General features: G+C 60.1%; 2 protein-coding genes across 2 annotated transcripts in view; both read right to left on the minus strand.

Moving 5' to 3' along the window:
* The window catches only part of DHRSX (dehydrogenase/reductase X-linked), a 44672-nt gene extending 19755 nt beyond the window's left edge, over positions 1-24917 (minus strand). Inside the window, 3 exon segments of the mRNA XM_055123623.1 lie at positions 2288-2356; positions 4027-4134; positions 24747-24917. Of these exon segments, the coding sequence (XP_054979598.1) occupies positions 2288-2356; positions 4027-4134; positions 24747-24858 (289 nt within the window). The 5' untranslated portion in view covers positions 24859-24917.
* On the minus strand, positions 13725-24883 carry ZBED1 (zinc finger BED-type containing 1). Its single transcript, XM_055123622.1, has 2 exons — positions 24747-24883; positions 13725-17156 (listed from the first exon to the last, which is right to left on the minus strand). Exon 2 carries the CDS (start codon positions 17044-17046, stop codon positions 14764-14766), a length of 2283 nt encoding a protein of 760 aa, XP_054979597.1. The 5' UTR covers positions 17047-17156; positions 24747-24883; the 3' UTR covers positions 13725-14763.
* Positions 24918-26614: the final 1697 nt, after the last annotated feature.

The raw sequence follows: 26614 nt of genomic DNA on the forward strand, positions 1-26614 counted from the left end.
TGCTCATTATCCCGCCCGGCTGGACACGGCTGGACACACGTGAACAAACCCAGACCCAGAGCCGGGCGGCGGGGAACAGACACGGCTTCTCTCCCCCGTGTCCTGAAACGTCTTTTGTTTCCCAACCAAAGGGACGGAGTTTTTTTTTTTATTCCTTTTTTCCCTTTTTTCCTTGTGGACCCAGATCACGATGCCTGGCACCAGGGAGTGAGGCGGTGTGTGAAGGAAGCACACGCATGTCTCTGCCTGCCACACGCATGGCACAGCTAGGACAGAGACGGCGTACGGGGAACAGGACACGGACAATAGAGCATATGTCACTGTCGTCCCGGGGCTCATCGATGGGCTCGAGCGGGCGCCAGTCACGTCTCCACGGTGAGACTTGTCATGACTGTTTTAAGCATGTCAAAAACGCCATGGGGAGCTTGCCAGGCTCTGCCGTGCGGGCGGGAGACTCTCGGGAGCGTGCCGGGCTCTCCGAGAGGGGCGGAGGAATCGAACCCGGGTCGGCCGCATGCCAGGCCAGCGCCCTCCCCGCTGTGCTGTCACTCCAGCTCTATATAACATGGCTAACACATGTAATGTTCTATGTAGCGTGTACCACGTGTACAAAAAGCATGGGGGGAAAACTGGCCTGTCCCCTTCTAAAACTGATGACATGTGGCGATGATATTTGGGTAAAATAAATTATATTCTGAACATTAATATAAAAAAATTGTAACACCGAGAACTTTGGGGGGGGCGGGGGGGCGGGGTCTCAAATTGTAAGGACGGCCCAATTGGCGGGTTCTCAATTTGTATTTGGAGGAGGAAACACTTTGGGCCACACTCACGGATGCTCAGGGATGACTCCCGGCTCTGTGCTCAGGGCTGACCCCGGCTCTGTGCTCAGGGATGACTCCTGGTACAGTGCTCAGGGCTGACTCCCGGCTCTGTGCTTAGGGCTGACTCCTGCTACAGTGCTCAGGGCTGACGCCTGGCTCTGTGCTCAGGACTAACTCCCGGCTCTGTACTCGAAGCTGACTCCTGGCTCTGCGCTCAGGGCTGACTCCCTGCTCTGTGCTCAAGACTGACTCCCAGCTCTGTGCTCAGGGCTGACTCCTGGTACAATGCTCAGGGCTGACTCCTGGCTCTATGCTCAGGACTAACTCCTAGCTCTGTGCTCAGGGCTGGCTCCCGGCTCTGTGCTCGAAGCTGACTCCTGGCTCTGTGCTCAGGGCTCACTCCTGTCTGTGCTCAGGGCTCACTCCTGGCTCAGTGCTCAGGGCAGACTCCTGGCTCTGTGCTCAGGGCTCACTGCTGCCTCAGTGCTCAGGGCTGACTCTTGTCTCTGTCCTCAGTGCTCACTCCTGGGAGAGGTGGAGAGAGAAAGAAATAGGAGAAACAAAGAGAGATGGAGAGTAACAGGGCGAGAGAGATGCAGAGAGAAGAGAGATGGAGAGAGATGGAGAGAGGAGAGAGAGGGAGAGAGAGAGGGAGAGACGAAGAGGGAGAGAGATGGGAAGAGAGAAAGGAGAGAGAGGGAGATATGCAGAGAGGAGAGAGACAGAGAGACACATGGAGAGAGGAAAGAGAAGGAGAGAGAGGAAGAGAGGAGAGAGAGATGGAGAGAGAGGGAGGGAGAGGGAGAGAAAGGGAGAGAAAGAGGGAGAGAGAGGGAGGGAGATAGAGGGAGAGAGAGAGGAAGAGAGATAGAGAGAGACAGAGATGGGGAGAGGAGAGAGGAGGAGAGAGAGAGGGGGAGAGACAGAGAGGACGAGAGATGGGGAGAGAGATAGGAGAGAGAGGGAGATATGCAGAGAGGAGAGAGACAGAGAGATGGAGAGAGGAAAGAGAGAAGGAGAGAGACGGAGAAAGGGAGAGATGGAGAGGGAGAGAGACGGAGAGAGATGGAGAGAGACAGAGAGACGGGGAGAGAGAGGGAGAGAGACGGAGAGAGATGGAGAGAGACAGACGGGGAGAGGAGAGAGGAGACAGGGAGAGAGATGGAGAGAGATGGAGAGATGGAGAGAGGAGGAGAGATGGAGAGGGAGAGAGATCGGGAGAGACAGGAGAGAGAGGGAGAGATGCAGAGAGGAGAGAGACAGAGAGAGACAGAGATGGAGAGAGGAGAGAGAAGGAAAGAGGGAGAGATGGAGAGGGAGAGAGATGGAGAGAGACGGAGAGAGACAGAGACGGGGAGAGGACAGAGAGGAGAGCGGGAGAGCCAGGACCGCGGTCCAGCAGGCAGGGCCCTGCGGTCAGCATCATTGCAGCCCCCGCGAGGGTCCGACCCGCGAGCACCCACCTTGCGGGTTCCGAGTCTCCTCCTTCATCCTCCTCACAACGTCCTGGGCCTTGTGCTCATTGTTCCCGGCTGGAAGGCAAAGGCCCAGGGGCCACTGAGCCGGGCGGGGCGGGGCGGGGCGGGGCCGGGCGGCAGCAGGGGTCACCAGGGCCGGCCGCCCCCTGACCCCTGCAGTCCAGGCCGGGGGACCCTGGGGTCAGGGCGGCCCGCAGACACTGGGCTGTAAGCAGTGCTCTTCCTCGGGCCGGTCCACTGCCGGTCACTCCAGCGGTCAGGCCTGGCCGGCTTGCTGGGCGCCGGGAGAGGACCCGGGCGGGCAGGGGCAAGGCCAGCCTGACCTCGCTGACCACGGCCGGACCAGGCTGGCCCCCGGGAGAGCATCGCCCAGAGGTGGACGCTGGCGGAGGAAGGGGAAGTGGACACTGGGGGGGAGGAAGTGGACAGTGCTGCTAGGAAGTGGACAGCAGGGGAGGGGGTGGGAGCTGGGAGTGCAGGGTGAACAGTTGAGGTGGACACTGGTGCTGGGAAGTGGACAGGGGTGGTGGGAAGTGGACACGGCTGGTGGGAAGTGGACAGGGGTGGTGGGAAGTGGACACGGCTGGTGGGAAGTGGACAGGGGTGGAGAGAAGTGGACACTACTGTTAGGAAGTGGACACAGGTGTTAGGAAGTGGACGCTGCTGTTGAGAAGTGGACACTGATGTTGGGAAGTGGACACTGGAGGGAAATGGACATAGGTGCTGGGAAGTGGACAGTCCTGTTGGGAAGTGGACACGGGTGCTAAGAAGTGGACACTAGTGTTAGGAAGTGGACACTGTTGTTGGGAAGTGGACACTGGTGCTGGGAAGTGGACACTGCTATTAGGAGGTGGACACAGCTGTTGGGAAGTGGACAGGGGTGGAGGGAAGTGGACACAGGCGGTGGGAAGTGGACAGGGGTGGAGAGAAGTGGACACTACTGTTAGGAAGTAGACACTGGTGTTGGGAAGTGGACAGGGGTGGAGGGAAGTGGACACAGCTGGTGGGAAGTGGACAGGGGTGGACGGAAGTGGACACTACTGTTAGGAAGTGGACACGGGTGTTAGGAAGTGGACGCTGCTGTTGAAAAGTGGACACAGGTGCAGAGAAGTGGACATTTGCTGCAAAGTGGACACTGGTGCTGGGAAGTGGACACTGGTGGAGAGAAATGGACATGGCTGTTTGGAAGTGGATGCTGGGGGTAGGAAGTGGACACTGGTGGACAGAAGTGGACACTGGTGGAGAGAAGTGGGTGCTGGTGGTAGGAGGTGGACACTGGCTGTGGGGAGTGGACACCGGTAGAGGACAGTGGACACTGCTGGTGAGATGTGGATGCTGGTGGAGAGAAGTGGCCACTGCCCGTGGGTGGTGGACACTGGTGGGGGGAAGTGGACACTGGGGGTGGGGTTGAGTTTGCAGTGCCTCAAACTCAACAATCCACAACTTTGTCGATCACAGTTACCGAGTCAAAACTCTTTTCTCTGCCAGAGCAGGTCTGTCCGCCCGCCCGGGTCCCTGGGGGTGGAGGCGGGTGGTCACCCCCAAGCAGAGGCCCTGGGCTTGCGTGAGGCCAGGGGCTGCGGACAGTTGCCGTGTGTCCACGCCTGACCCCTGTGAGAAGCCCACGTGGGTGCCCTGTTTCTGCGTGTGCTGCAGAGCCCAGCATGGGTGTGGGTGGGTGCTGGCGCCCAGTCCTCCCGCCAGGCTCCCCACCCAGTGCTCACCGAGAATCACGTGCATGCCCAGTCGGGCCAGCCGCCTGGCCGTGGCGTAGCCGATGCCGTCGGTGCCTCCCGTGACGATGGCCACGCGCCCGGGCTGTGGGGGGAAGGCTGCCGGAGCAGAGGGAGGGGGTCAGCGGGGGGCAGCAGGACGCCGGACGCCCAGTCCCGCCCGCACCGAGCTCCACGGGCAAAGCCGCACCCAGCCCGGGCCACCAAGCTCTGGGGGACGGTCCCCTCCTTGTCACCCCGCGTGGCACAGATGTTCACCGCAAGCTGCACCGCGGCCAACTGCCGAGAGCAAGGAATGTCCAGGTGAAGGGACTCAGCTCCCAGAGGGGGCTTGGAGGTCGGCCACGCCCGCCCGGCCAGCACCGGGCTCCGAGGGGACACCACGGAGAGCTGCACTCCTGGAGCACTGCCGGGGAGCACTCCTAGAGGTGCCCGGCGCTGCCCGGCTGACCTCTGAGCGGTGCAGTCAGCAAACCAGCAGGGGACGTGGATTCCACAGCACCCCAAGACCGAGGCAGAGAACAGCACGGCCGGCAAGAGAGGTGTCACGGGTCGGCTCGATGGTGGTGATGGTGGTGATGGTGATGGTGATGGTGATGATGATGATGGTGATGATGGTAAAGATGATGGTGGTGATGGTGATGATTGTGATGATGGTGATGGTGGTGAAGATGGTGATGCTGGTGATGGTGATGATGGTGATGATGCTGATGCTGATGGTGATGATGGTAAAGATGATGGTGATGGTGATGATGATGGTGATAATGATGATGATAGTGATGATGATGGTGATGGTGATAATGATGATGGTAGTCATGGTGATGGTGATGCTGGTGATGGTGATGATATGCTGGTGATGCTGGTGATGATGGTGGTGATGCTGATGGTGGTGATGATGGTGATGGTGGTGATAGTCATAATCATGGTGAAGATGATAGTGATGATGATGATGATGGTGGTGATGGTGATGATGATGGTGATGGTGATGATGATGGTGATGATGGTGATGGTGATGATGATGATGGTAGTTATGGTGGTGGTGATGGTGATGGTGGTGATGGTGATGGTGGTGATGGTGATGGTGGTGATGGTGATGATGGTAAAGATGATGGTGATGATGGTGGTGATGGTGATGGTGGTGATGATAGTGATGCTGGTGGTGATGATGATGGTGATGGTGGTGATGGTGATGGTGGTGTTGATGTGGTGATGGTGATGCTGGTGATGGTGATGCTGGTGATGGTGATGATGATGGTGCTGATGATGGTGATGATGGTGATGATGGTGATGATGATGATGACGATGATGATGGTGATGATGGTGATGATGGTGATGGTGATGATGATGGTGATGATGATGATGATGGTGATGATGGTGATGATGGTGATGGTGATGATGATGATGATGATGATGGTGATGGTGATGATGGTGATGATGATGCTGGTAGTGATGGTGATGGTGGTGATGGTGATGGTGGTGTTGATGTGGTGATGGTAATGGTGATGATGGTGATAATGATGGTGATGCTGGTGATGATGGTGGTGATGGTGGTGGTGCTGCTGTTGATAATGATGGTGATAATGGTGATGCTGGTGATGGTGGTGATGGTGATGATGGTTATGGTGATGATGATGGTGGTGATGGTGATGGTGATGGTGATGATGATGATGGTGGTGATGTGGTGATGGCAGTGGTGGTGGTGGTGATTCACTCTGCCGGGCAGAGAGAGGGCTCCAAAAGATCTCAGAGGTTTGGGGAATGTTTTTGGGCCGTGGAGACACTGAGTCACAGAGAAGTAGGATGACACACGGCCCCTTCCAAGGACGGGCTGATGATTCACACAAGCCACTGTCTACACGGGCCAACCTATGATTGGGCAACTCCTACTCCTCCTCCTCTTCCTCCTCCTCCTCCTCCACTTCCTTCTCCTCCTCCTCCTCCTCTTCCTATTTCTCCTTCTCTGCCTCCTTCTCTTACTCTTCATTCTCCTCCTCCTTCCCTCTTCCTTCTCTTCATTCTCCTACTCCTCCTCTTCCTCCTTCTCTTCCTCCTCTTCTCCCCCTCCTCCTCTCTCCATCTTCTCCTGTCTCCCCTTCCTGTTGCTCCTCTTCCTCCTCCTCCACTTTCTCCTCCTCCACTTCCTGCTCCTCCTCTTCCTCCTCTTTCCCCTTCTCCACCTCCTTCTCTTCCACTTCATTCTCCTCCTCTTCCTCCTCCTTCCCTCTTCTCTTCCTTCTCCTCCTCTTCCTGTTCCTCCTTCTCTTCCTCCTCTTCTCCCCCCTCCTCCTCCTCCTCTCCATCTTCTCCTCTGTCTCCCCTTCCTCCTCCTCCACTTCCTGCTCCTCCTCCTCCTTCTCCACCTCCTTCTCTTCCTCTTCATTCTCCTCCTCTTCCTCCTCCTTCCTTCTTCCTCCTCTTCCTCCTCCTCCTCTTCTCCCCCTCTTCCTCCTCTCCATCTCCTCCTGTCTCCTCTTCCGATTCTTCCTCTTCCTCCTCCTCCTCCTCTTCTCCCCCTCCTCCTCCCCCTCCTCCTCCTCTCTATCTTCTCCTCTGTCTCCTCTTCCTGTTCCTCCTCTTCCTCCTCCTCCTCTTCTCCCCCTCTTCCTCCTCTCCATCTCCTCCTGTCTCCTCTTCCGATTCTTCCTCTTCCTCCTCCTCCTCCTCTTCTCCCCCTCCTCCTCCCCCTCCTCCTCCTCTCTATCTTCTCCTCTGTCTCCTCTTCCTGTTCCTCCTCTTCTTCCTCCTCCTCTTCCTCCTCCTCCTCCTCCTCCTCCACCCACCCCCTGTCGGAACCCTTCTGTTCCGGGCCGGGTGAGGGGTGCCCGCGGCCCCCCGCGTGGCAGGGAAGGGAAGGAGACGGTGGCTGTCTCTGCGCCCTCAGGGAACAGCGGCCTCACCACAGCAGCTGTGTGACCGGCAGCGGTGCCAATAAAACCCTCTCACTCCGGTCTCCCCGGTTCCGGTTGTTTCTGCCGTGAAGCCGTCTTTGTCTGCAGCTCCGTTACACCCGGGACTCCTCTGCCCTCTCTCTCCCTCTGTCTCCTTCTTGCATTCTCTCCGTCCCCCATCCATCTTCCTTTCTCTCTCTCTCTTCCCTCCTCCTCTCACTTTCCCTTTCTCCCTGTCTCTCTCTCCAACCCCCTTCATCTTTCTCTTCATCTGCCTGCCCTTTCTCTCCCTCACCTTCCCTCTGTCTCTCTCCCCCTCTCCCTCTCTCTCTCCCCCTCTCTCCATCCCTCTTTGTCCACCTCTCTCTCCCTCTTCCCTGCCTCTCTCTCCCTCTCTCCATCCCCTTCTTTCTCTCTTCCTCTTTTCTTACTATCTCCCTCTCTCTTTCCTTCCTCTCTCTCCATCCCTCTTTCTCCCTCTCTCCATCCCTCTCTCTCCCTCTCTCCATCCCTCTCTCCCACTCTCTCCCTCTCCCTCCCTCTCTCCCTCCCACTCTCTCCCTCTCTCCTTCCCCCTCTCTCCCTCTGCATTCTTCCTTTCTCCCTCTCTCTCCCTTGCCTTCCCTCTCTCTGTCCATCTCTCTCCTTCTGTCTCTCTGCCTCTGTATCTCTCTTTCTTCACTCCTCCTCTCTCCTTTCCTTCCTCCCTGACTCACTCACCTTCCCTGTCTCTCTTTCTCCATCTCTCCCTCTATCTCTCCCCCTCTCCATCCCTTTGTCCACCTCTCTCCCTCTTCCCTTCCCCTCTCTCCCTTTCTCTTTCTACTATCTCTCCTTCTCCCTATCCCCTTCTCCCTCTCTCTCTTCCTCTTTTCTTACTCTCTCCCTCTCTATTTCCTTCTTCTCTCCCTCTTTCCCCCTCTCCTCCCTTTCTCTCCCTCTCCCTCCCTCTCTCCATCGTTTTCTCCCCCTCTCTCCATTTTCTTCCTCTTTCTTCCACTCTCTCTCCCTTGCCTTCCTTCTCTCTGTCCATCTCTCTCATTCTGTCTCTCTGTCTCTGTATCTCTTTCTTCCCTCCTCCTCTCTCTCTCTTTCTCCTTTCCTTCCTCCCTGTCTCTCTCTCCAACCCCCCTCTCTTCATGTGCCTGGCTTTTCTCTCCCTCTCCTTCCCTCTGCTGGTCCCTCTTTCTCCCTTTCTCTCTTCTCTGCCTCTCTCTGCCTCTCTCTCTCTTGCCTTCCCTCTCTCTGTCCCTCTCTCTCCCTTTCTCCCTCTCCCTTCCTTCCTTTCTCTTCCTCTGTCTCTCTGTCTCTCTCTGTCTCTCTGTCTCTGTCTCTCTCTCTCTCCAACCATTGGGTTGCATTCAATCCTAGCCGCTACCACACTAACATGAGGAAGTAGTTTTCAGGGTGGCGGTAATTAAGACTCTAAAGACAGTGCCCACATGCTCTTCGTGTGCAGGCTGAGAACGTCCCCGAGGAGGCACCCTGAGCAGGGAAGGACACCGCGCTTGGTAAGACACTGTGCTGCTGACACGGAAACTGAGATACCAACACAGACACACCGGAGTAGGTCTGGCTGTGCCTCACACGCACAGACAAAGCAGAGATCTCCGTAACATGCACAAACAGGGGCTAGAGATACAGCACAGCGGGGAGGGCATTTGTCTTGCACACGCCCGACCCGGGTTCGATCCTCGGCATCCCATACGATCCCCAGAGCACCGCCAGGAGTCATTCCTGAGTGCAGAGCCAGGAGGAACCCCTGAGCATTGCCAGGTATGACCCACTCCCCAAAAAAATGCACAGACAGACAATATCTTGCATCGAAATACACAGGTGTTCAAGGACACACAGAGACAGGCATGGAGCATTGGCGTCCGGGCAGATCATGCTACGAGCTATAAAAACAGCTGTACCCAGCCCGTGCGTGTACAACATTTAGTGTATATAGGCTGGAGCAATAGCGGGGAGGGCGTTTGCCTGGCACGCGGCCGACCCGGGTTCGATTCCTCCGTCCCTCTCGGAGAGCCCGGCAAGCTCCCGAGAGTCTCCCGCCCGCACGGCAGAGCCTGGCAAGCTCCCCCCCGGGGCGTCTTCGAGATGCCAAACACAGTCACAACAAGTATCACCGTGGAGACGTGACTGGTGCCCGCTCGAGCCCATCGATGAGCCACGGGACGAAATAAACCTTCGCATCCTTCACGCCCAACGGAAACGCTGCAGGGAGTCAGAGTCTGAAATAAATGTGGTTGTCGCTGCAGACAGCTGGACTGTGGGCAGCTGGGCTAACAGGCACAGCGTCCACCCACCCCCAAGAGCCGCCTGGCAGTGCTCGGGGTGGACTCCAGGCTCTGCGTGCAGGGGTCACTCCCGGGGTGCAAAGCAAACCCCCCCACCCCACGCTGCTCCCCCCCACATCTCCAGCCCCCGAGAGTCTGTTTGGAAAAGGCAAGTCACACGCTATGGCTTTGGGGGAGGGGGGACAAGAAAACATCCTCGGGGACTGGAGCGACAGCACAGCGGGGAGGGCGTTGGCCTGGCACGCGGCCGACCCCGGGTTCGATTCCCAGCATCCCATAGGGTCCCCCGAGCACTGCCAGGAGCGATTTCTGAGTGCAGGAGCTAGGAGGGACCCCTGAGCATCCCTGGGTGGGACCCAAAAAGCAAAAAAAACAAAAACAAAAACAAAAAACAAACAAGAAAATATCCTGGCACGAAGCCGACCCCGGGTTCGATTCCCAGCATCCCATAGGGACCCTCCGAGCACTGCCAGGAGTGATTCCTGAGTGCAGGAGCCAGGAGGAAGCCCTGAGCATCACCGGGTGGGACCCAAAAAGAAAATAAATGGTTTAAAGAGGGCTGGAGCAATAGCACAGTGGGTAGGGTGTTTGCCTTGCACGCGGCCGACCCGGGTTCAATTCCCAGCATCCCATAGGGTCCCCTGAGCACCGCCAGGAGTCATTCCTGAGTGCAGAGCCAGGAGTAACCCCTGAGCATCGCCAGGTGGGACCCAAAACGCAAAAAAAAAAAAAAAAAAAAAAAAAGAAATGGTTTAAAAAGAAAATATCTTCAATTCCTCGGCTGGCATGATGGACGCCCTGCTCAGCTGCCAGGTGGGTACAGAACATCTCACGAGTCACACACACACACACACACACACAGATACACACACACACACCCCTCAGTGGGCCACGGGCCCCGTCAACACCGGGGGGTGTTGGATCAAAGATGCTGTGCCAACCAGCCCCTCCTGGAAAGGCCCCCGCCCGGTATGTGTTCCACACACACACACACACACACACACACACACACACACACACACACACACACCCCTGGCGCAGTGCCAAGCGGACGGGTGGAAGAGCTGGCGTCTCCCGGGAGCAGATTAGATCATCCGTCTGGCCGGGCGTGCTCTGCGGCTCCGTGCCCGGGGCGTGAAAATTAACCCATCGACTCATGTCGTAAATCTCGGAGCTCGCCGAGCTGCTGGCTTCCTCTACCTGGGCCACAGAGACCCCCGGGGGCCCTCCTGAGTGAGATGTGCTGGGAGGGAGGGGAGGGGGGAGGGGGCGGTGCAGCCCTGCCCATACGCTCCCAATGGCTTACACCGCGCCCCACGGGTGCTGGGTTCAAAAACCCCAACCAGCAGTGGCATGGGACGAGCTAAGGGTCTGTGCTGGGGGTCTTGCAAGGGAAAGCATGCACCAGCGTCACGGGCAGAATTCCCAGAGTTCCAAGCAAGGAGCTGGCAACTATGGACCCATCTTCCTGGCCCTGTGTCCTAGGGGGTCGATCTCCTATTATGTTATTTCATTTTCCACAGGACTGGAGCGATAGCACAGCGGGGAGGGCGTTGGCCTGGCACGTGGCCGACCCGGGTTCGATGCCTCCGCCCCTCTCGGAGAGCCCGGCAAGCTCCCGAGAGTCTCCCGCCCGCACGGCAGAGCCTGGCAAGCTCCCCGTGGCGCCTTCGAGATGCCAAACACAGTCACGACAAGTCTCACCGTGGAGACGTGACTGGTGCCCGCTCGAGCCCATCGATGAACAACGGGATGACAGTGATACAATACTACAGATACATATAGATAATGGATCCTATCAATAAAGTGTATCAATAATAATAACGACCTGAATTGTCGTACTAAGTGTATCATGCAGGTAAATAACAGACAAGCCATTCAATAATGTATATATGCAGGGCTGGAGTGATAGCACAGCGGGGAGGGCATTTGCCTTGCACGCGGCCAACCCGGGTTCAAATCCCAGCATCCCATAGGGTCCCCTGAGCACCGCCAGGAGTCATTCCTGAGTGCAGAGCCAGGAGTAAGCCCTGTGCATCGCCAGGTGTGACCCAAAAAGAAAAATAATAATAATAATAATAATAATAATAATAATAATGTACATGGGTAGACATAAGAGATGCATGATCCACACATGGCAGCCACAGACGGGTCCTATAATGCCTCATGAGTGGAGGTAAATCACAAAACACGTGCTACATACATGCACACAACGGATCACATAAGGCGTGTGTCCGAGGCCAGGAATAATACCTGCATGAAACACACGTGAACCCCCACACTGCCGTCCCTCACCGTTTGGGGTCCAAACGGGGTGAAAATCGGGGTTTGCAGAGAACAACTCCCGTGGGGTTTCCCCACCCGTGGGCAGCCCTGTCTGTGTGTGTGTGGTGGGGGGGAAAGGGGCAGCCATTTCCTCTGAGTCCCGCAGCTTCCTGACAGAGTCCCCCTCTACCCCCCTCCCGGCGGACCCTGGGCACAGGATCTGGGACCCCCCGGGGACCCCCAGCCTTTGGCATCTCCACCCCGGCTGTTTCCTTTCCTTTTTTTTTTTTTGGCTTTTTGGGTCACACCTGGTGATACACAGGGGTTGCTCCTGGCTCTGCACTCAGGAATCATCCCTGGTGGTGCTCGGGGGACCCTATGGGATGCTGGGATTCGAACCCGGGTCGGCCACGTGCAAGGCAAACGCCCTCCCCGCTGTGCTATCGCTCCAGCCCCTCACCCCGGCTGTTTCTCGCCACCTGAGCCAGCTACATCCAACCCTGCACCTTCACCGGCCGGGAGCTGGATGGTCCCAACTGTTTGGGGACTCCGTGGGGTGCGGCATTTCGTCCCCAACCCAGGGGTCCGTGGGAGAGGCAGAGACAGGCAGGGCGGGAGGGTCACCCCGGAGGATGGAGGGGACACGGGGTCCGCAGCAGACGGAGGCCAGTGGCGTTCAGCGGGGGACACACCAGCGAATCCAGCCGGGAGCAGAGAACAGGCCCCCGTGGCCTCCTGAAGGGCCCAGGCTAGGGGGACACGGGACACCTTGGCCACGGGTCCTGCGGTCACACGTCCCCACGCGTCTCCCAGGCTGGCAGGGACAGGCCAGACAGAACACAGGGCCTTGGTCGGGACAAGGAAACTCAGCTCCGACCCGGGGCTCGAGAGCAAGGCCAAGGGGACGGGCACAAGTGCACACACAGCCCGCACAACCCACGCAGAGGCACACGCGGTCCCAGCCACACGGATGCACGGACACGTCTGCAACTGCAAGGCATGCGTGTGGACACACCTTCCAGTGTCAGATGCAGGCAGGGCTCTGAGACAGAATGGAGGTGCACACGTGTGCAAGGACGTTGATCCACATTTGTGCGCATGCTCACAGAATCTGGAGGCACACACGCAAACAGGCGTGTGAATTCTGAGGCACAAGCATGACTATGAGGCAGGCACACACTCACCCATGTGCTCACACATAGTGGGAGGAAATGGTGAACACACAAGTATGTGTGTGTCCAGGTATGTACACACATGCTCATGTGTTCACACATGTACACACATGCTTGTGTGTGTTCACACATGTACACGCATGCTCATGCATGGCCACACATGTACACATGTATGTGTCCAGGTATTACACATGCTCATGCATGCCTGCACAGGTACACATGTATGCCCGTATATGTACACATGCTCACGCATGTTCATGTATGTACACACATGCTCACATGTTCGTGCATGTGCACATGCTCTCGAGTGTCCACATATGTACACACATGCTTGTGTATGCGCATACATGCTTATGCATGTCCACGTATGTAACAGATGCTCATGAGTATTCACATATGTACACACATGTACACACGCAACTGTGGGGAAATAGCAGGTTGCACACACACAAAGCAGAGAAGCCCACGTGTGTGTGTGTGTATCCGCAGAGAGATGGACGTGTGCCCAGCACGTGTTCCTTCCGGCAGGTTCTACGGAAAGGAAGGCCCCTGCAGAGGGCTGCCCCCCACGCACACCTTGTCACCACCCAGGACCAAGTATTTCCTCAGTGTCCATTTGGGCCACACCCGGCCATGCCCGGGGCTCCCCGCTGACTCCCAGCTCAGTGCTCACTCCTGGCCGAGCCTGGCGGACTCAGTGCCATGCCAGGAAATCGCAAAGGGGATCTTTCCACGACCTCCACCCCCACCTCCGCCACGCAGAAATCAAGGCGGCCGTTATCTGTGCAGGGCGGGGGTTGGGGCCACCCCCCCGGGGGGAGGGTGCTCAGGACTTGCTCCCAATTTGGTGCTCAGGGCTCACTCCTGGTGAGTCTCGGCGAGCATTCAAAGCGAGCGCCTGGCCCACTGTCCCGTCTTCCTCTGGGGCGGGAGACCTTGGTCTGAAGAGGGACAGAAGAGCAAAGGGAGCGGCGGGGAGGGGAGGGGAGGGGAGGGAGGCCCGTGAGCCCGGGGGCGGGCTGGCGGTCCTGAGTGAGTCTGTCGTCACGCACACACCCAGCAGCTCGGTTCACCGTATGCTTTATTGAGCCGTGTTAAATAAGGGGAGTACAGCACGCGTCGGAACGTGGGGTTAAAAAAAAAAAAAGAACAAGGGGGAAATGAGAATGGCAGCTGGGGGGGGGCTGGGGGGCCCATGGGTGGGTAAGGGGGCTCGAGTGAAAGGGTGGGGGGTGCGTTGCACGGCTGGACCGTCCAGGCCTGGACCTCACCGGAGTGGAGCAGAGCAATGCACACGCGCTCTCTCTCTCTCTCGTGCACACAGACACATGCCCTCGCGTGCACACACACACACACATACGCTCACACACACACTCTCACACATTCCTGCAGACTCTCATACACACTCTCACACATACTCTCTTCATGCACACAAACACTCACACACACACACACACACACACTCTGGCACATATGCGCACACTTCCATTCACTCATGCGTGCACTTTCTCATACACACATATATACTTTTTTTAACACACACACAAACTCTGTCAAGCATACACACTCGTGCAGCCTTGAACACTCTCTCTCTCTCTCTCTCTCTCTCTCTCTCTCTCTCTCTCTCTCTCTCTCGCTCCCTCTCAGAATTTTCCAGATGTTCAGGTCGCCCTGCAGAGCTCGGCCCGCCCCTCGAGTCTCCCTGCGCGCCCTCTGGGCCTTCCGCGCGGCCCTGCATCCGCGGCATCTGGATAGACGGCAGCCTCCCTCGGCTCCCGCGACGCAGCCCCGCGGTGCCTCTGTGCGCGCACGAGGGCACAGGAGACTGGCTGCCGTGCTGGCGCCTGCGAGGTGCCAGTCCGGGCACCTCCGTGAGCGCACACGCGCGCGCATCCGCATTTGCAACAAAGCTTGCCATCAGCGGGGTGGTCTGGCTGGGGCCATCGCGGCGCACAAGCGCGCCCGAGCCGGGCGCATCGGTGGCCTGGGCGGTCCCCGTCCACGCGTGCCTGGATGCACAGCGGCCACTTTCGCCGCATCCGCGATTTTCACGCAGCCAAGCGCACGGGAGGCTGCGCGCTCTAGCGTGCGCGCGTGGGCAGGTCAGAGGAAGGCGCCTCCGCCGCCTCCTCCTCCTCCTCCACCATCGCGGATGCCCAAAAAGCTGCCGTGCGCCGGGTCGCCCAGGGCCAAGCCCTGCTCGGGGTCCAGCCCCCACTCGCCCTCGTCCTCGTCCTCGGGCTCGGCGTCGGGCGCGCGCGCGTTCTCGTAGAGGAACACCTGCTGGTGCACGTGCGCCGGCGCCAGGCGGTTGCGCTTGGCGCCCAGCACGGTGGCCGAGGAGCCGAAGAGGCGGCGCGGGGGCACGCGCGTGGCCGCCACGCACCAGTACTTCTGCAGGACCTTGGGCAGCAGCGGGAAGAGCGCCAGGCGGTCGCACCACCACTTGAGCGGGTCCTCGCCCAGCGCCAGCACCTTCTGCGACTTGAAGTTGCTTAGCTCCTCCAGCACCTGCGCGTGGCACTCCTCGTCGTCCTCCACGCCGCCCGTGGGGCAGAAGATCTCGGCCAGCATGTTGTTGATGAGGCTGCCGGGCGCCGCGGCACCGGCGGCGGCGGCGGCGCTGCCGTCCAGCGCGCGCTTCTTGGCGGGCGGGGGCGCGTCCTCGGGGGCCCCCGCGGGGTACGTTTTGTCGCCCGCGTAGGGGGAGGACGCGTCCTTGAGCTGCTCCAGGAGCGCCTTGGCCTCCTCCACCACGCGGTTCTCCACCTGCTGCCGCTCGAAGGCGGACAGGAAGGGCAGGCGCTTGTAGCGCGGGTCCAGGAAGGTGGCGACGTTGAGGAACATGTCGATCTCCGGCGTCTGCTGGTAGGTGGCCGCCAGCTCCTTGGCGATGACCTCCTTGGCCATGCTGATCTCCTTGGCGTCCGTGTCCTTGGCGCCGAGCGTGCTGCTGAGGAGCATGTGGAGCAGCGGCTTCACCATGCTGATGGTGGGGTACCCCGAGGCCGCCAGCAGCTCGGCCACCTGCTCGAAGGGCCGCAGCAGCTCCACCAGCGCCTCGATGGTGGCCCACTCGGCCGCCTCCAGCATCAGGTGATGGCTGTTGGAGTCCTCCAGGAGCACGGCGGCCACGGCGAACTGGTGCTCCAGCAGCCGCTGCAGCATGGCCAGGGTGCTGCCCCAGCCGGCCGCGCGGTTGCTGGCCAGCATGCGCGGCGCCAGCTGCTGCTGCTTCTGCTTCTCGAAGAGCAGGTAGGCGGCCACGGACGAGCGCTGGAAGTACTCCACCAGCCGGCGGCAGCGCGCCAGCAGCCCGGCCAGCTGCGGCAGGCGGAAGGCCTGCTGGATGCCCGCCTGGAAGGCCTGGCCCAGGCATGGCATGTGCACGCCGATGTCCAGCAGCGCGCACGCCTTCACCAGGTCCTTGCGGCCGTCCGTGGTGGCCCCGAAGACCTTGGAGCCGATGCCCCACTCGATGAAGGCCTCGTAGAGCACGCGCGTCACCGTCTCCGCCGTGTTGTCCTCGGGCACCTCGAAGGTCTTGAGGCAGCGCGAGCCCAGCGCGAGCGCCGAGGGGGCGGCGCGGAGGAAGTGCGCCGCGAGCGTGACGTAGGTGCGGTTCTGGCTGGGGCTGGCCCACAGGTCGGCGGACAGGGCGCACCAGGGCGCGGCCGCCAGCTCCCGCAGCACCCGCGCGCGCACCGCCGCGTACTGCTCGGGCAGCGCCCGGCTGCAGAAGAACTTGCGGCTGGGCAGCTCGTAGCGCGGCTCGGCCGTCCGCAGCAGCGCCCGGAACGTGGCCTCGTCCACGATGGACGGCGGGTAGAGGCCCTCGCAGATGAGGCCCAGCACGGCGGCGGTCAGCTCCTGCTGGCGCTTGCTGTCCAGGCCCGCCTTGGCACCGCCGCTGCCGCCGTTACCCCCGGAGGAGGCGGAGGAAGCCGTGCCTGGGGCGCACGCGGAGGAGGAGGAGGAGGAGGAGGAACACGCGGAGGAGGAGGAGGTAGAGGAGGAGGCGGCGGCGGCGGCGGCAGGGGCGCACGTGGCCGCGCCCAGGGGCTCCGCCGCGCCCTGCTGGGAGGTGGCGTCGGGCTTGAGCTTGGAGAAGGCGGAGGCGAAGGCTTCGCGCATCTGCTCCGTGTTGCTCTTGACGAACTCGCAGAACTCCTCGGGGTGGTTCTTCTCCAGGTGGTAGGAGAGGTTGGACGTGTTCCCCGAGTAGGCGATCTGCGCCATGCAGATGCGGCAGTAAATCTTCTTCCACTGCAGGATGCAGCCCTCGGCGTTGGTGTCGAACCCGAAGTACTTCCACACTTTGCTCTTGGCGCGCGGGTGGGCCACCAGCTTCAGGTCGCTCGCGCAGCCCTCGGCCTTGGTCTCCATGGCTGCGCCCCCTTGCCCGGCCGGGGAGGAGAGGAGGACGAGGAGGAGGAGGAGGAAGAGGAGGAGGAGGGGGGCGCCCCCCCCACGGGCGGCTCACTCGCGTGCACCTGCTAAGAAGCAGCGAGATAAACACGGCATGAGAAGGCGCCCGGGCTCTGGGGAGGGGGGCGCCCCCACCCCCCCCCCGTGCAAGGCGCAGCTAGAAACCGACAACTGGGCTTCCCCTAGGATCTACCCGTCTGACAGCGATCAGGCTGGCCACCAGCGGGGAGCACGGGGAGGGCGAGACCACGGCAGGGGCCCCGTATCGATGCGCCCAGGGCGCAATCTCTCGAACGCCCAGAGGTCTCCACTGCAGCCGCGGCCAAGGGCTCGGACACGCCCAGGGCGCAGCGTTCCAATGGCATGCGCCGAGGGTGCAATGGGCCAATCAGACGCGCTGAGGGCACAGCGTTGCAATAGGGCACGCCCAGGACGCAACTGCCCAGGACGCAACGATCCAATAATATGCGCCCAAGGCGCAACGATCCAATAATACGCGCCCAGGGCGTAATGTTCCAATGGGATGCACCCAGGGTTCAACATTCTAACGGGAACCGCCCAGGGCGCAACGATCCAATAATACACGCCCAGGGCGCAACGATCCAATAATATGTGCCCAGGGCGCAACGATCCAATAATATGCGCCCAGGGCGCATTGTTCCAATAATACGCGCCCAGGGTGCAATGTTCCAATGGTACGCACCCAGAGCTCAACGTTCTAATAATATGCTTCCGGGGCGCAAGGCTCCAATAACACGCGCCCAGGGTGCAATGTTCCAATGGTACGGGGCCAGGGCGCAATGATCCAATAATATACACTCGGGGCCCAAGGTTCTAGTAATACGCGCCCAGGGTGTAATTTTTCACTGGGACACACCCAGGGCGCAACGTTCTAATAATATTGCTTCCAGGGCACAATATTCCAACAACAGGCACGCACCCAGGGCTCAACGTTCCCAAGCGAAGCGCCCGGGGCGGAGCGTTCCAACAGGGCGTGCCCTGTGCACAACGCTCCAAGCACAGCCGCGTCCACGTTCCAAGCGCCCGCAGGTCCCCACAGCAGATTCAGACGCGCCCGGGGCGCAACCTTCCAAGCAGCTGCGCCCGTGTTCCCTTGAACCAGGCAGCTTTCCAAATCGTGCGACCACCCTGCGCTCCCCCCCCCCCACTTCGGTTAGGCACCACCGTCACCTCCCACTAACGTTCCCCCCCCAACCCCGCCACCCTGCGCGCACGCTGGCCTGGAGCTGAACGCAAACGCTGCCAGGAGAGCCGGTGCGCCTGCAAGCAGCTTGGCCACACACGGCGTCGTCACCCAGCGCATGGCACACGCACTGCACGTGCCCAAACGCATGGAGGGGGACGAGAAGGGGGACTGCGTGGGCGCAGATCTTTCGGGGACTCCGCGCATGTTCATACGCCCGGGACACGACGACAGCACAGCTGGACTGTTACGTGCCTTCGCTCCCCTCCCCCAAAAGGCAATCTGCACATGCGCATATAGCTTTGGGGAAGCGCATGCAGGCAACCAGGGCCTTGCAGTGAGCCCTGAGCACAGAGCCGGGAGTCAGCCCTGAGCACGGAACCAGGAGTCAGCCTTGAGCACAGAGAAGAGAGTGAGCCCTGAGCACGGGGTCCGATTTTTTTCCCCAAATCTTTGCCAGCTAGAGACGGGCCCTCCCTGGGACACGGGGTCCCTGCAGACGGGGGCACTGGGGAGGGGCTGGGAGGGGGGGGCGCGTCCTGCAGGAGGGGGGCCTTCCCCCAGCCCCAGCTCCCCCTGCACCGCGATATCCCTGGCCCCCAGCCAGAACGCCCTGAGCTCGTGCATGTTGGCGGGTTCGTTATTTAACCGAAGTAAGTTGCTCTTTCGGGTGCTGGGAGCAGCCGAACTCAGTACCCCCAGGTGCAAAACGGCTGCTGGGTGTGGTGGAGAACTAGGGCAGAGCTGATAGCCACCTGCAGGTGCACCGTGGGCACCTGAGCCCCGGCATGGACCCTCCACGGGGGGGGGGGGGGCTGGGGGGAGCGTCGTGCCCCCACCCTCCAATTTTCTTAAGTCACCGCTGAGCGCACTGAAGTGTCTGGCGTTGGCTTGGTGCATCCTGGAGACACAGACAGACTAGGCGTGTGCCGTTAGCCAGCACGTGCCCGGAGGGACCCGGGGACCCAGCCTGGGGAGGACCGTGCACAATTCAGCCTTACGCCTTTCTCTGGAGAGCACCGGGGGCTCCTGACATGACAAAAAAAAAAAAAGAAAAGAAAAAAAACCCATCTCCAAGGTGGCCTCAAAGATGCCCAAATACAAACTAAAGAAACTGAACGCTGAGGGGCTGCAGCGACAGCCCAGCGGGGAGGAGGGCGTTGGCCTGGCTCGCGGCCGACCTGGGTTCGAGTCCCGGCATCCCAGAGGGTCCCCCCCAGCCCGAGCACTGCCAGGAGTCATTCCTGAGTGCAGAGCCAGGAGGGACCCCTGAGCATCGCCGGGTGGGACCCAAAAAATAAAAATAATAAAATATAATAAGTTATTTCGGGGGGGACTTGCTAAGGGGGTAGGCTTGGGGACGTCGAGGCAGAAATGGGGGGGTCACACCGGTGTCGGGGTTGGGGCTGGAATCTTGAACGTCGATTAAGGAAATATGTCGATTCTAGAAAGAAAAATAACAGCGACGGCAAGGAAGGAAGAAGGAAGACAGGTGACCCACGGGGGAAACGATCCTCGGAGTGGAGTTAAGTTGGGTGCGGGGGGTTGAAAGAAAGAAAAGCAGGTGGGGGGGTCTCGGAGGTCCGTGGGGACGCGGGGTGGGTGCCCTGGGCAGGGGTGGGGTGTTGGAATTACGTGCCCAGGAGATCGTCATTAACAGGACTACAAAAAAAAAAATAATAATAATCACAGAAGCTCCATCCATCAGAATTTAAAAAAAAATTTTAAAAAGGAGACATGGTTCGATGGTTAATGCACAAGGCGTGCCGGGGGCCGGAGAGATGGTTCAGTGGTTACAGCACAGGGTAAGCAGGGGCCAGAGAGATGGTTCAGCGGTTACAGCACCTGGTAAGCAGGGGCCAAAGAGATGGTTCGATGGTTAATGCACACGGCTTGTGGGGGCCAGAGAGATGGTTCAGTGGTTACAGCACAGGGTAAGCAGGGGCCAGAGAGATGGTTCCATGGTTACAGCACACGCTGGCTTAGTCCTGAGAGATGGTTCAATGGTTAATTAATGCACACGGCTGGCCGGGGCCAGAGAGAGGGTTCAGGGGTCAAGGTCCAAAGGCTTGCACAGGTCCGAGATATGGTTCACTGGTTAACACACGCGGCTTGCCTGGGCCAGAGAGACGGTTCAAAGGTTAAGGTACACATTTCGCACGGGTCCGAGCGATGGTTCAACCGTGAAGGAACATGGCAGAGGCCAGAGAGATGGTTCAGCGGTTAAGGCACAGGGCAAGCAGGGGCCGGAGAGATGGTTCGACGGTTCTAGCAGGGGCCAGAAAGACGGTTCAGTGGTCACAGCATCCCCTTGCCTAGCGGCCTGGGACGGAGGGAGGCGTTCCCCCATAGGGCAGGGCGTGCCGATAATTACAAATTATCTTGTAAAATCTTAATTTTACAAGATTCTCTACATTAGAACATATAAAAATGCACGATTTATTTATATACTATATACTCGATCATCGATATTGACTATATCATCATATACAGCTAATAGATTCTTTTGAATAAATAAAACATCCCACTTGGGGTATTTTAAATAAATTTAAATTTATTTACATAAATTTTAAATAAATAAAATCCCACTGATAGCCCAGTGGGGAGGGCATTTGCCTAGCAGGCGGCCAACCCGGGTTCGATTCCCGGCATCCCAAGGGTCCCCCCAAGCACCGCCAGGAGTCATTCCTGAGTGCAGAGCCGGGAGGGACCCCTGAGCATCGCCGGGTGGGCCCCAAAAAGCCAATAAATAAATTAAGATTTTACAAGATTCTCTACATTAGAACGTATAAAAATGCGTGATTTATTTATATACTATATATTCGATCATCGATATTGACTATATCGTAATATACAGTTAATAGATTTTTTTGAATAAATAAAACATCCCACTCGGGATATTTTAAATAAATTTAAATTTATTTACATAAATTTTAAATAAATAAAATATCCCACTGATAGCCCAGCGGGGAGGGCATTTGCCTTGCAAGCGGCCGACCCGGGTTCGATTCCCAGCATCCCAAGGGTCCCCCCGAGCACCGCCAGGAGTCATTCCTGAGTGCAGAGCCGGGAGGGACCCCTGGGCATCGCCGGGTGGGACCCAAAAAAAGCAAAAAAAGGCAAAAAACAACTCACAGTCCCTCATCCAAGCCAGCCCCTGGCACTGCCCCCAGCCACACCCCCACCTTGTGGGGACCTAGAATTAAAAGGTGTTTTTTTGGGTGCTTGTTTGTTTATTGTCAGTTTTGGGGTCACACCCCGGGCGTCTCAGGAGCCGCCTCTCTCCCCAGGTGGGGGGGAAACAGGGGCTCAGCACTCAGGAGTGACCCCTGGCCGCGCTCCGGGGACCATATGGGGTCCGTGTGAGGCCAAAGGCCCTGTGGCCTGCGTCAGCTCCTCAGCCCCAAACAGTTACTTTTTGCTCTAAATTTCATGTTGATTCTCCTTTACACAGTTTTTGCTTTTTTGTTTCTTTTTTGCTTTTTGGGTCCCACCCGGCGATGCTCAGGGCTGACTCCTGGCAGTGCTCAGGGGACCCTATGGGATGCTGGGAATCGAACCCAGGTCGACCGTGTGCAAAGCAAACGCCCTCCCCGCTGGGCTATTGCTCCAGCCGGCATCGGGTGTACTGTTGTGTGTGTCTGTGTGTCTCTGTGTGTGTCTCTGTGTGCGTCTGTGTATCTCTGTGTGTATCTGTGTGTGTGTGTGTCTGTGTCTCTATGTGTGTCTGTGTGTGTCTCTGTGTCTGTGTCTGTGTGTGTGTGTCTGTCTGTGTGTCTCTATGTGTGTCTGTGTGTGTGTTTGTGTGTGTGTCTCTGTGTGTGTCTGTGTGTGTCTTTGTGTGTGTGTCTCTGTGTGTGTCTGTGTGTCTCTATGTGTGTCTGTGTGTGTCTGTGTCTGTGTGTGTCTGTGTGTGTCTGTGTCTCTGTGTGTGTCTGTGTGTCTCTGTGTGTGTCTCTGTGTGCGTCTGTGTATCTCTGTGTGTATCTGTGTGTGTGTGTCTGTGTCTCTATGTGTGTCTGTGTGTCTCTGTGTGTGTCTATGTGTCTCTATGTGTGCCTGTGTGTGTCTGTGTGTGTCTATGTGTCTGTGTCTGTGTCTCTGTGTGTCTGTGTGTCTGTGTGTCTATGTCTCTGTGTGTGTCTGTGTGTCTCTATGTGTGTCTGTGTCTCTGTGTGTGTCTGTGTGTGTCTGTGTGTCTGTGTGTGTCTGTGTGTCTATGTCTCTGTGTGTCTGTGTGTCTGTGTGTCTCTGTGTGTCTGTGTCTGTGTGTCTGTGTGTCTCTGTGAATCTCTGTGTCTGTGTGTCTGTATCTCTGTGTGTCTGTGTGTGTCTCTGTGTGTCTGTGTGTCTCTGTGAATCTCTGTGTCTGTGTCTCTGTGTGTCTCTATGTGTCTGTGTGTCTGTGTGTGTCTGTGTGTCTATATCTCTGTGTCTCTGTGTGTCTGTGTCTGTGTGTGTCTCCGTGTGTGTGTCTGTGTGTGTGTCTTTCTGTGTGTGTCTCTGTGTTAGTCTCTGTGTGTGTCTGTGTGTGTGTGTGTGTGTGTGTGGTGCCGGTCTGGGCCGTTTCTGGACACAGTCCCCCAGAGCCGAAAGGGCCCCAAGCCTGCACACGGCCACCCTGCAGCGGACCTTCTGCAGAGTCCGCTGACCACTCGCCCCCGCGCCAGCCTTGGGCCCAGAGCACCGGGAGGAGGAGCACCTCGAAGGGGAGAAGAGAAACGCCCGGGGCAGGAGAAAGAAGAGGCAGAGGGTCAGTCCGGGGGGGGGGGTCTCCCTGGGGGTCCGGGCGGGTGACGCAGGGGGGCGCGGCTGACCAGCCAGCGAGGCGCCAGCGCTGACGCCCCCGCAACCAGGACACGCGCAGTGCAGCCAGGAAGCTGACCAGTGACCCGGGCCTAGGAGGGAGCATAGCCGCAGGGCCTTTGCTTGCCACACTCCTGGTGCTAGTTGCACGCTCGGCACCCGGCCCCCCACAAGGTCGCCGGGGCCCCTCAAGAAGGGAGCCCTGAGTACAGGGCCAGGAGTGAGGCCTGAGCACAGAGCCGGGAGTCAGCCCCGAGCACAGAGCCGGGAGTCAGCCCCGAGCACAGAGCCGGGAGTCAGCCCTGAGCACAGAGCCGGGAGTCAGCCCTGAGCACAGAGCCAGGAGTCAGCCCTGAGCACAGCCAGGCTCGGTCCGCGCCCAGCCCAGGCCTGCAGGTTGGAAGGGCAGCAGGCGCGCCCGGGCGCCCCGGGGGGTGGGATTCAGCTGCAACATTGTATCAGCTGCAACATTGTATCCGACTCTCAACCCTGAAACTGTCTCAACTAACCGCATCACCGTTTGGGGAACCACAAATACGTTATTTTTTTTTGCTGTCCACAAACGCCTTTGGACACCCGCGTGCCGAGGCCGCCGGCAGCCGGGCTCGGGGCCGCTCGCGGAGGCCCCCCTGGGTGCTGGGCCTGGCCCCGCGCGCCGGAGGCCCCCCTGGGTGCTGGGCCTGGCCCCGCGCGCCTCCGAGGCCGGGCTGGGCGCGCCTGTTGGTCCCCGGGGAAGCCCCCGCGCGCCGCAAGCCGGAGCCGGGGCGGGGTTTGGCGGCGAGGAGGGTCCCTTGGGGGGGATAAGGGGGCGGCGCACGGGTCCAGCAGCTGCCCAAGGCCTGGCCTCCGGCCCCCCCTGGCCACTTCGGGCCGGGCGGCGCGTTTCCCGAGAACCTTCCCCGCGGGCCGCGCGCCCCGAGGCCAGGACAGCGGCGTCCGGGGGGCGGGGACCCCGGGGTGGGCCGAGCGCGCGGCTGGGCGCGGCGTCCAGCGGCCTCGGTCAGCTCCGCCCCGCGCGGGGCCGCCCCTTCCGGGTGCGCGCGGGGCGGGGCTGCGCCCGGCCCGGCCCCCGCTCCGGGACGCCCCGGGGTGGCGATGTAGGGGGGAAGGAGGGGATCGGGGGGGCCTCGCGCGCGCTGGGGTGCGCACTAGGGGGTAGTGGGCGGCGCCGGGGGCGTCCAGGGACGCCCCCCTAAGGTCTCCACCTCCCGCGCGCGAGTGCGCGCCACTCCCCAAAACTCCACCTCCCGCGCGCGCGCCCCTCCCCAAAGGCTCCGCCTCCCGCTAGCGGGGTCCCTCCCCCACCCAAACGCGTCCACCCCCCCCTTCGCGCGCGCGACCCTTCCCCCAAGTGTCCAGCTCCGCCGCGCGCGCGCGCGCGCCCCTCCCCAACGTCTCCACCCCCCCCGCGCGCGCGCGTCCCTCCGTTCCCACCTCTCTCTCGCGCGCGCGCGCGGGGGTCCCCCCCAAAACGTGTCCACCTCCCGCGCGCGCCCGGCTCAAGGTCGCGTCCCCGGGTCCAACCCCCCCAACACACACAGCCTTGCCGGGAGCGCGCGCGCCACTGCGCCCGGTCCCCGGGGCCCCGCGCCTCCCCCCCACCGCGCCCCCGCGCCCCCGCGCCCCCCGCGGCCCCGCGCGCGCTCACCTGGCTCGGAGAAGCCCCCGAAGCAGCGGCGCAGCAGCTGCGCCAGCGCCACCAGCGCGCCCGCCACGTAGACCCGCAGCGCCGCGCGCAGCGCGCACCACCACGGCGACATGGCGCTGCCCGGGGACCGGCCCGGCCGCGCTCACGGCGGAAACGCGCCCCGCCAGGCCCGCCCCGCGCGCCGCCCCGGCCCCAGCCGGCCTCCCGCGGCCGGGAAGACCCCCCGGCCACGCAGGAAAACACCAAGCGCGACTCCAGTCGGCACCCCTAGGAGCGGGAAGGCCACCTGGAGCGCAGCCTGCAAGCGGGACGCCCACCTGGGGCCCAGCCTGCTTGCAGGAAGTCCACCTGCGTCCAGCCTGCAAGCGGGAAGACCACCTGGAAACCAGCCTGCAAGCGGGAACCCCACCTGCGTCCAGCCTACAAGCGGGAAGACCACCTGGAAACCAGCCTGCAAGCAGGAAGCCCACCTGGAGCGCAGCCTGCAAGCAGAAAGTCCACCGGGGTCCCAGCCTGCAAGCGGGAAGCCCACCTGAGTCCCAGCCTGCAAGCGGGAAGCCCACCTAGATCCCAGCCTGCAAGCTGGAGCCTCATCTGCACCCCAGCGTCAAGCAGGAGCCCACCTGCACCCCAGCCTCAAGCAGGAGCCCACCTACCGCCCAGCCTGCAAGCAGGAAGACCACCTAGCGCCCAGCTTGCAAGCACGAAGCCCACCTGCGCCCAGCCTGCAAGCAGGAAGCCCACCTGCGTCCAGCCTGCAACCGGGACGCCCACCTGTGCCCCAGCCTGCAAGCGGGAAGCCCACCTAGATCCCAGCCTGCTTGCACGAAGCCCACCTGCGCCCAGCCTGCAAGCGGGAAGCCCACCTAGCGCCCAGCCTGCAAGCCGGAGCCCCACCTGCGCCCCAGCCTGCACCCCCTGGCACCCAGAACCCGCCCCTGGACCCCAGGCACCAGCTCTGCGTGTTTGCCGCTCTCACACCCCCCCTCGGGACCCCCAACCCAGACCCCAGCCACGAGCTCTGCATCCTTCCCCCCCAGCCGGAGCCCTGGCGCCCAGCTCAGAGTCCCCGTAGGAGGTGGTCACCCCGGCCCCGCGTGGCCCTCTCAGGGACCCCCACCACCACCACCCCAGCTGGGACGGCCACGCCCCCGCCCCCCCCTCGAGGGTCTACAACCGGGTTCACTGCAGACCCGCGCTGGTTCCTGAGGTGACAGGGACGCCGTGATAAAGGGGACATGCTGCCTGGCTCTCATATGGCACGGACAGTCGCGTGTGTCCATCAGTGCAAAGCCCGCCCGCCCCCCGCTCCAGCCCCCGTGAAGATCAAACATGTTCTGTGCCCGGGACCCCCGACGTGACACCCCAGTCCGCCCCCTCCCACCCGTCCACCAGACATTCGCCAGCTGTGAGTCACGGTGGCAAGGGACCTTCTGTCAGGGGGGCTGCAGCCCAGCCAGGTTCACACACACACGTGTACACACGTGTGTACAGATGCACATACACACAGACATGTACGTGTAAGCACATAGATGTGCGCACACACATATATACACACACACGTGTACACATATGCACAAACATGTATCCACATACACAAACGTGAACATGCATGCATGCACACATACGTGTGCGCGGGTGGGTGTGCATACACAGATGTGTGCACACATGTGTATACACACGTGTACAGGTGTGCAAGTGCATGCACGCACGTGTATGCACATGCACTAACAGGTATATACACCAATGTGGTGGACACACTCATCCATACATACACGGATGTACACACATGCATGCATGCATACATGCATGTACACACATGTTCACGCATGTGTACACAGAAAGGTGTGCATACACAAATGCAGACC

The sequence above is a fragment of the Sorex araneus genome, assembly GCF_027595985.1.
Source record: "Sorex araneus isolate mSorAra2 chromosome X unlocalized genomic scaffold, mSorAra2.pri SUPER_X_unloc_4, whole genome shotgun sequence".
In the NCBI taxonomy this organism is placed as follows: domain Eukaryota; kingdom Metazoa; phylum Chordata; class Mammalia; order Eulipotyphla; family Soricidae; genus Sorex; species Sorex araneus.

What these genes read in the sequence shown, in the direction of transcription:
- ZBED1 (XM_055123622.1), bottom strand. Translation starts at nt 17,046, where the DNA reads ATGGAGACCAAGGCCGAGGGCTGCGCGAGCGACCTGAAGCTGGTGGCC.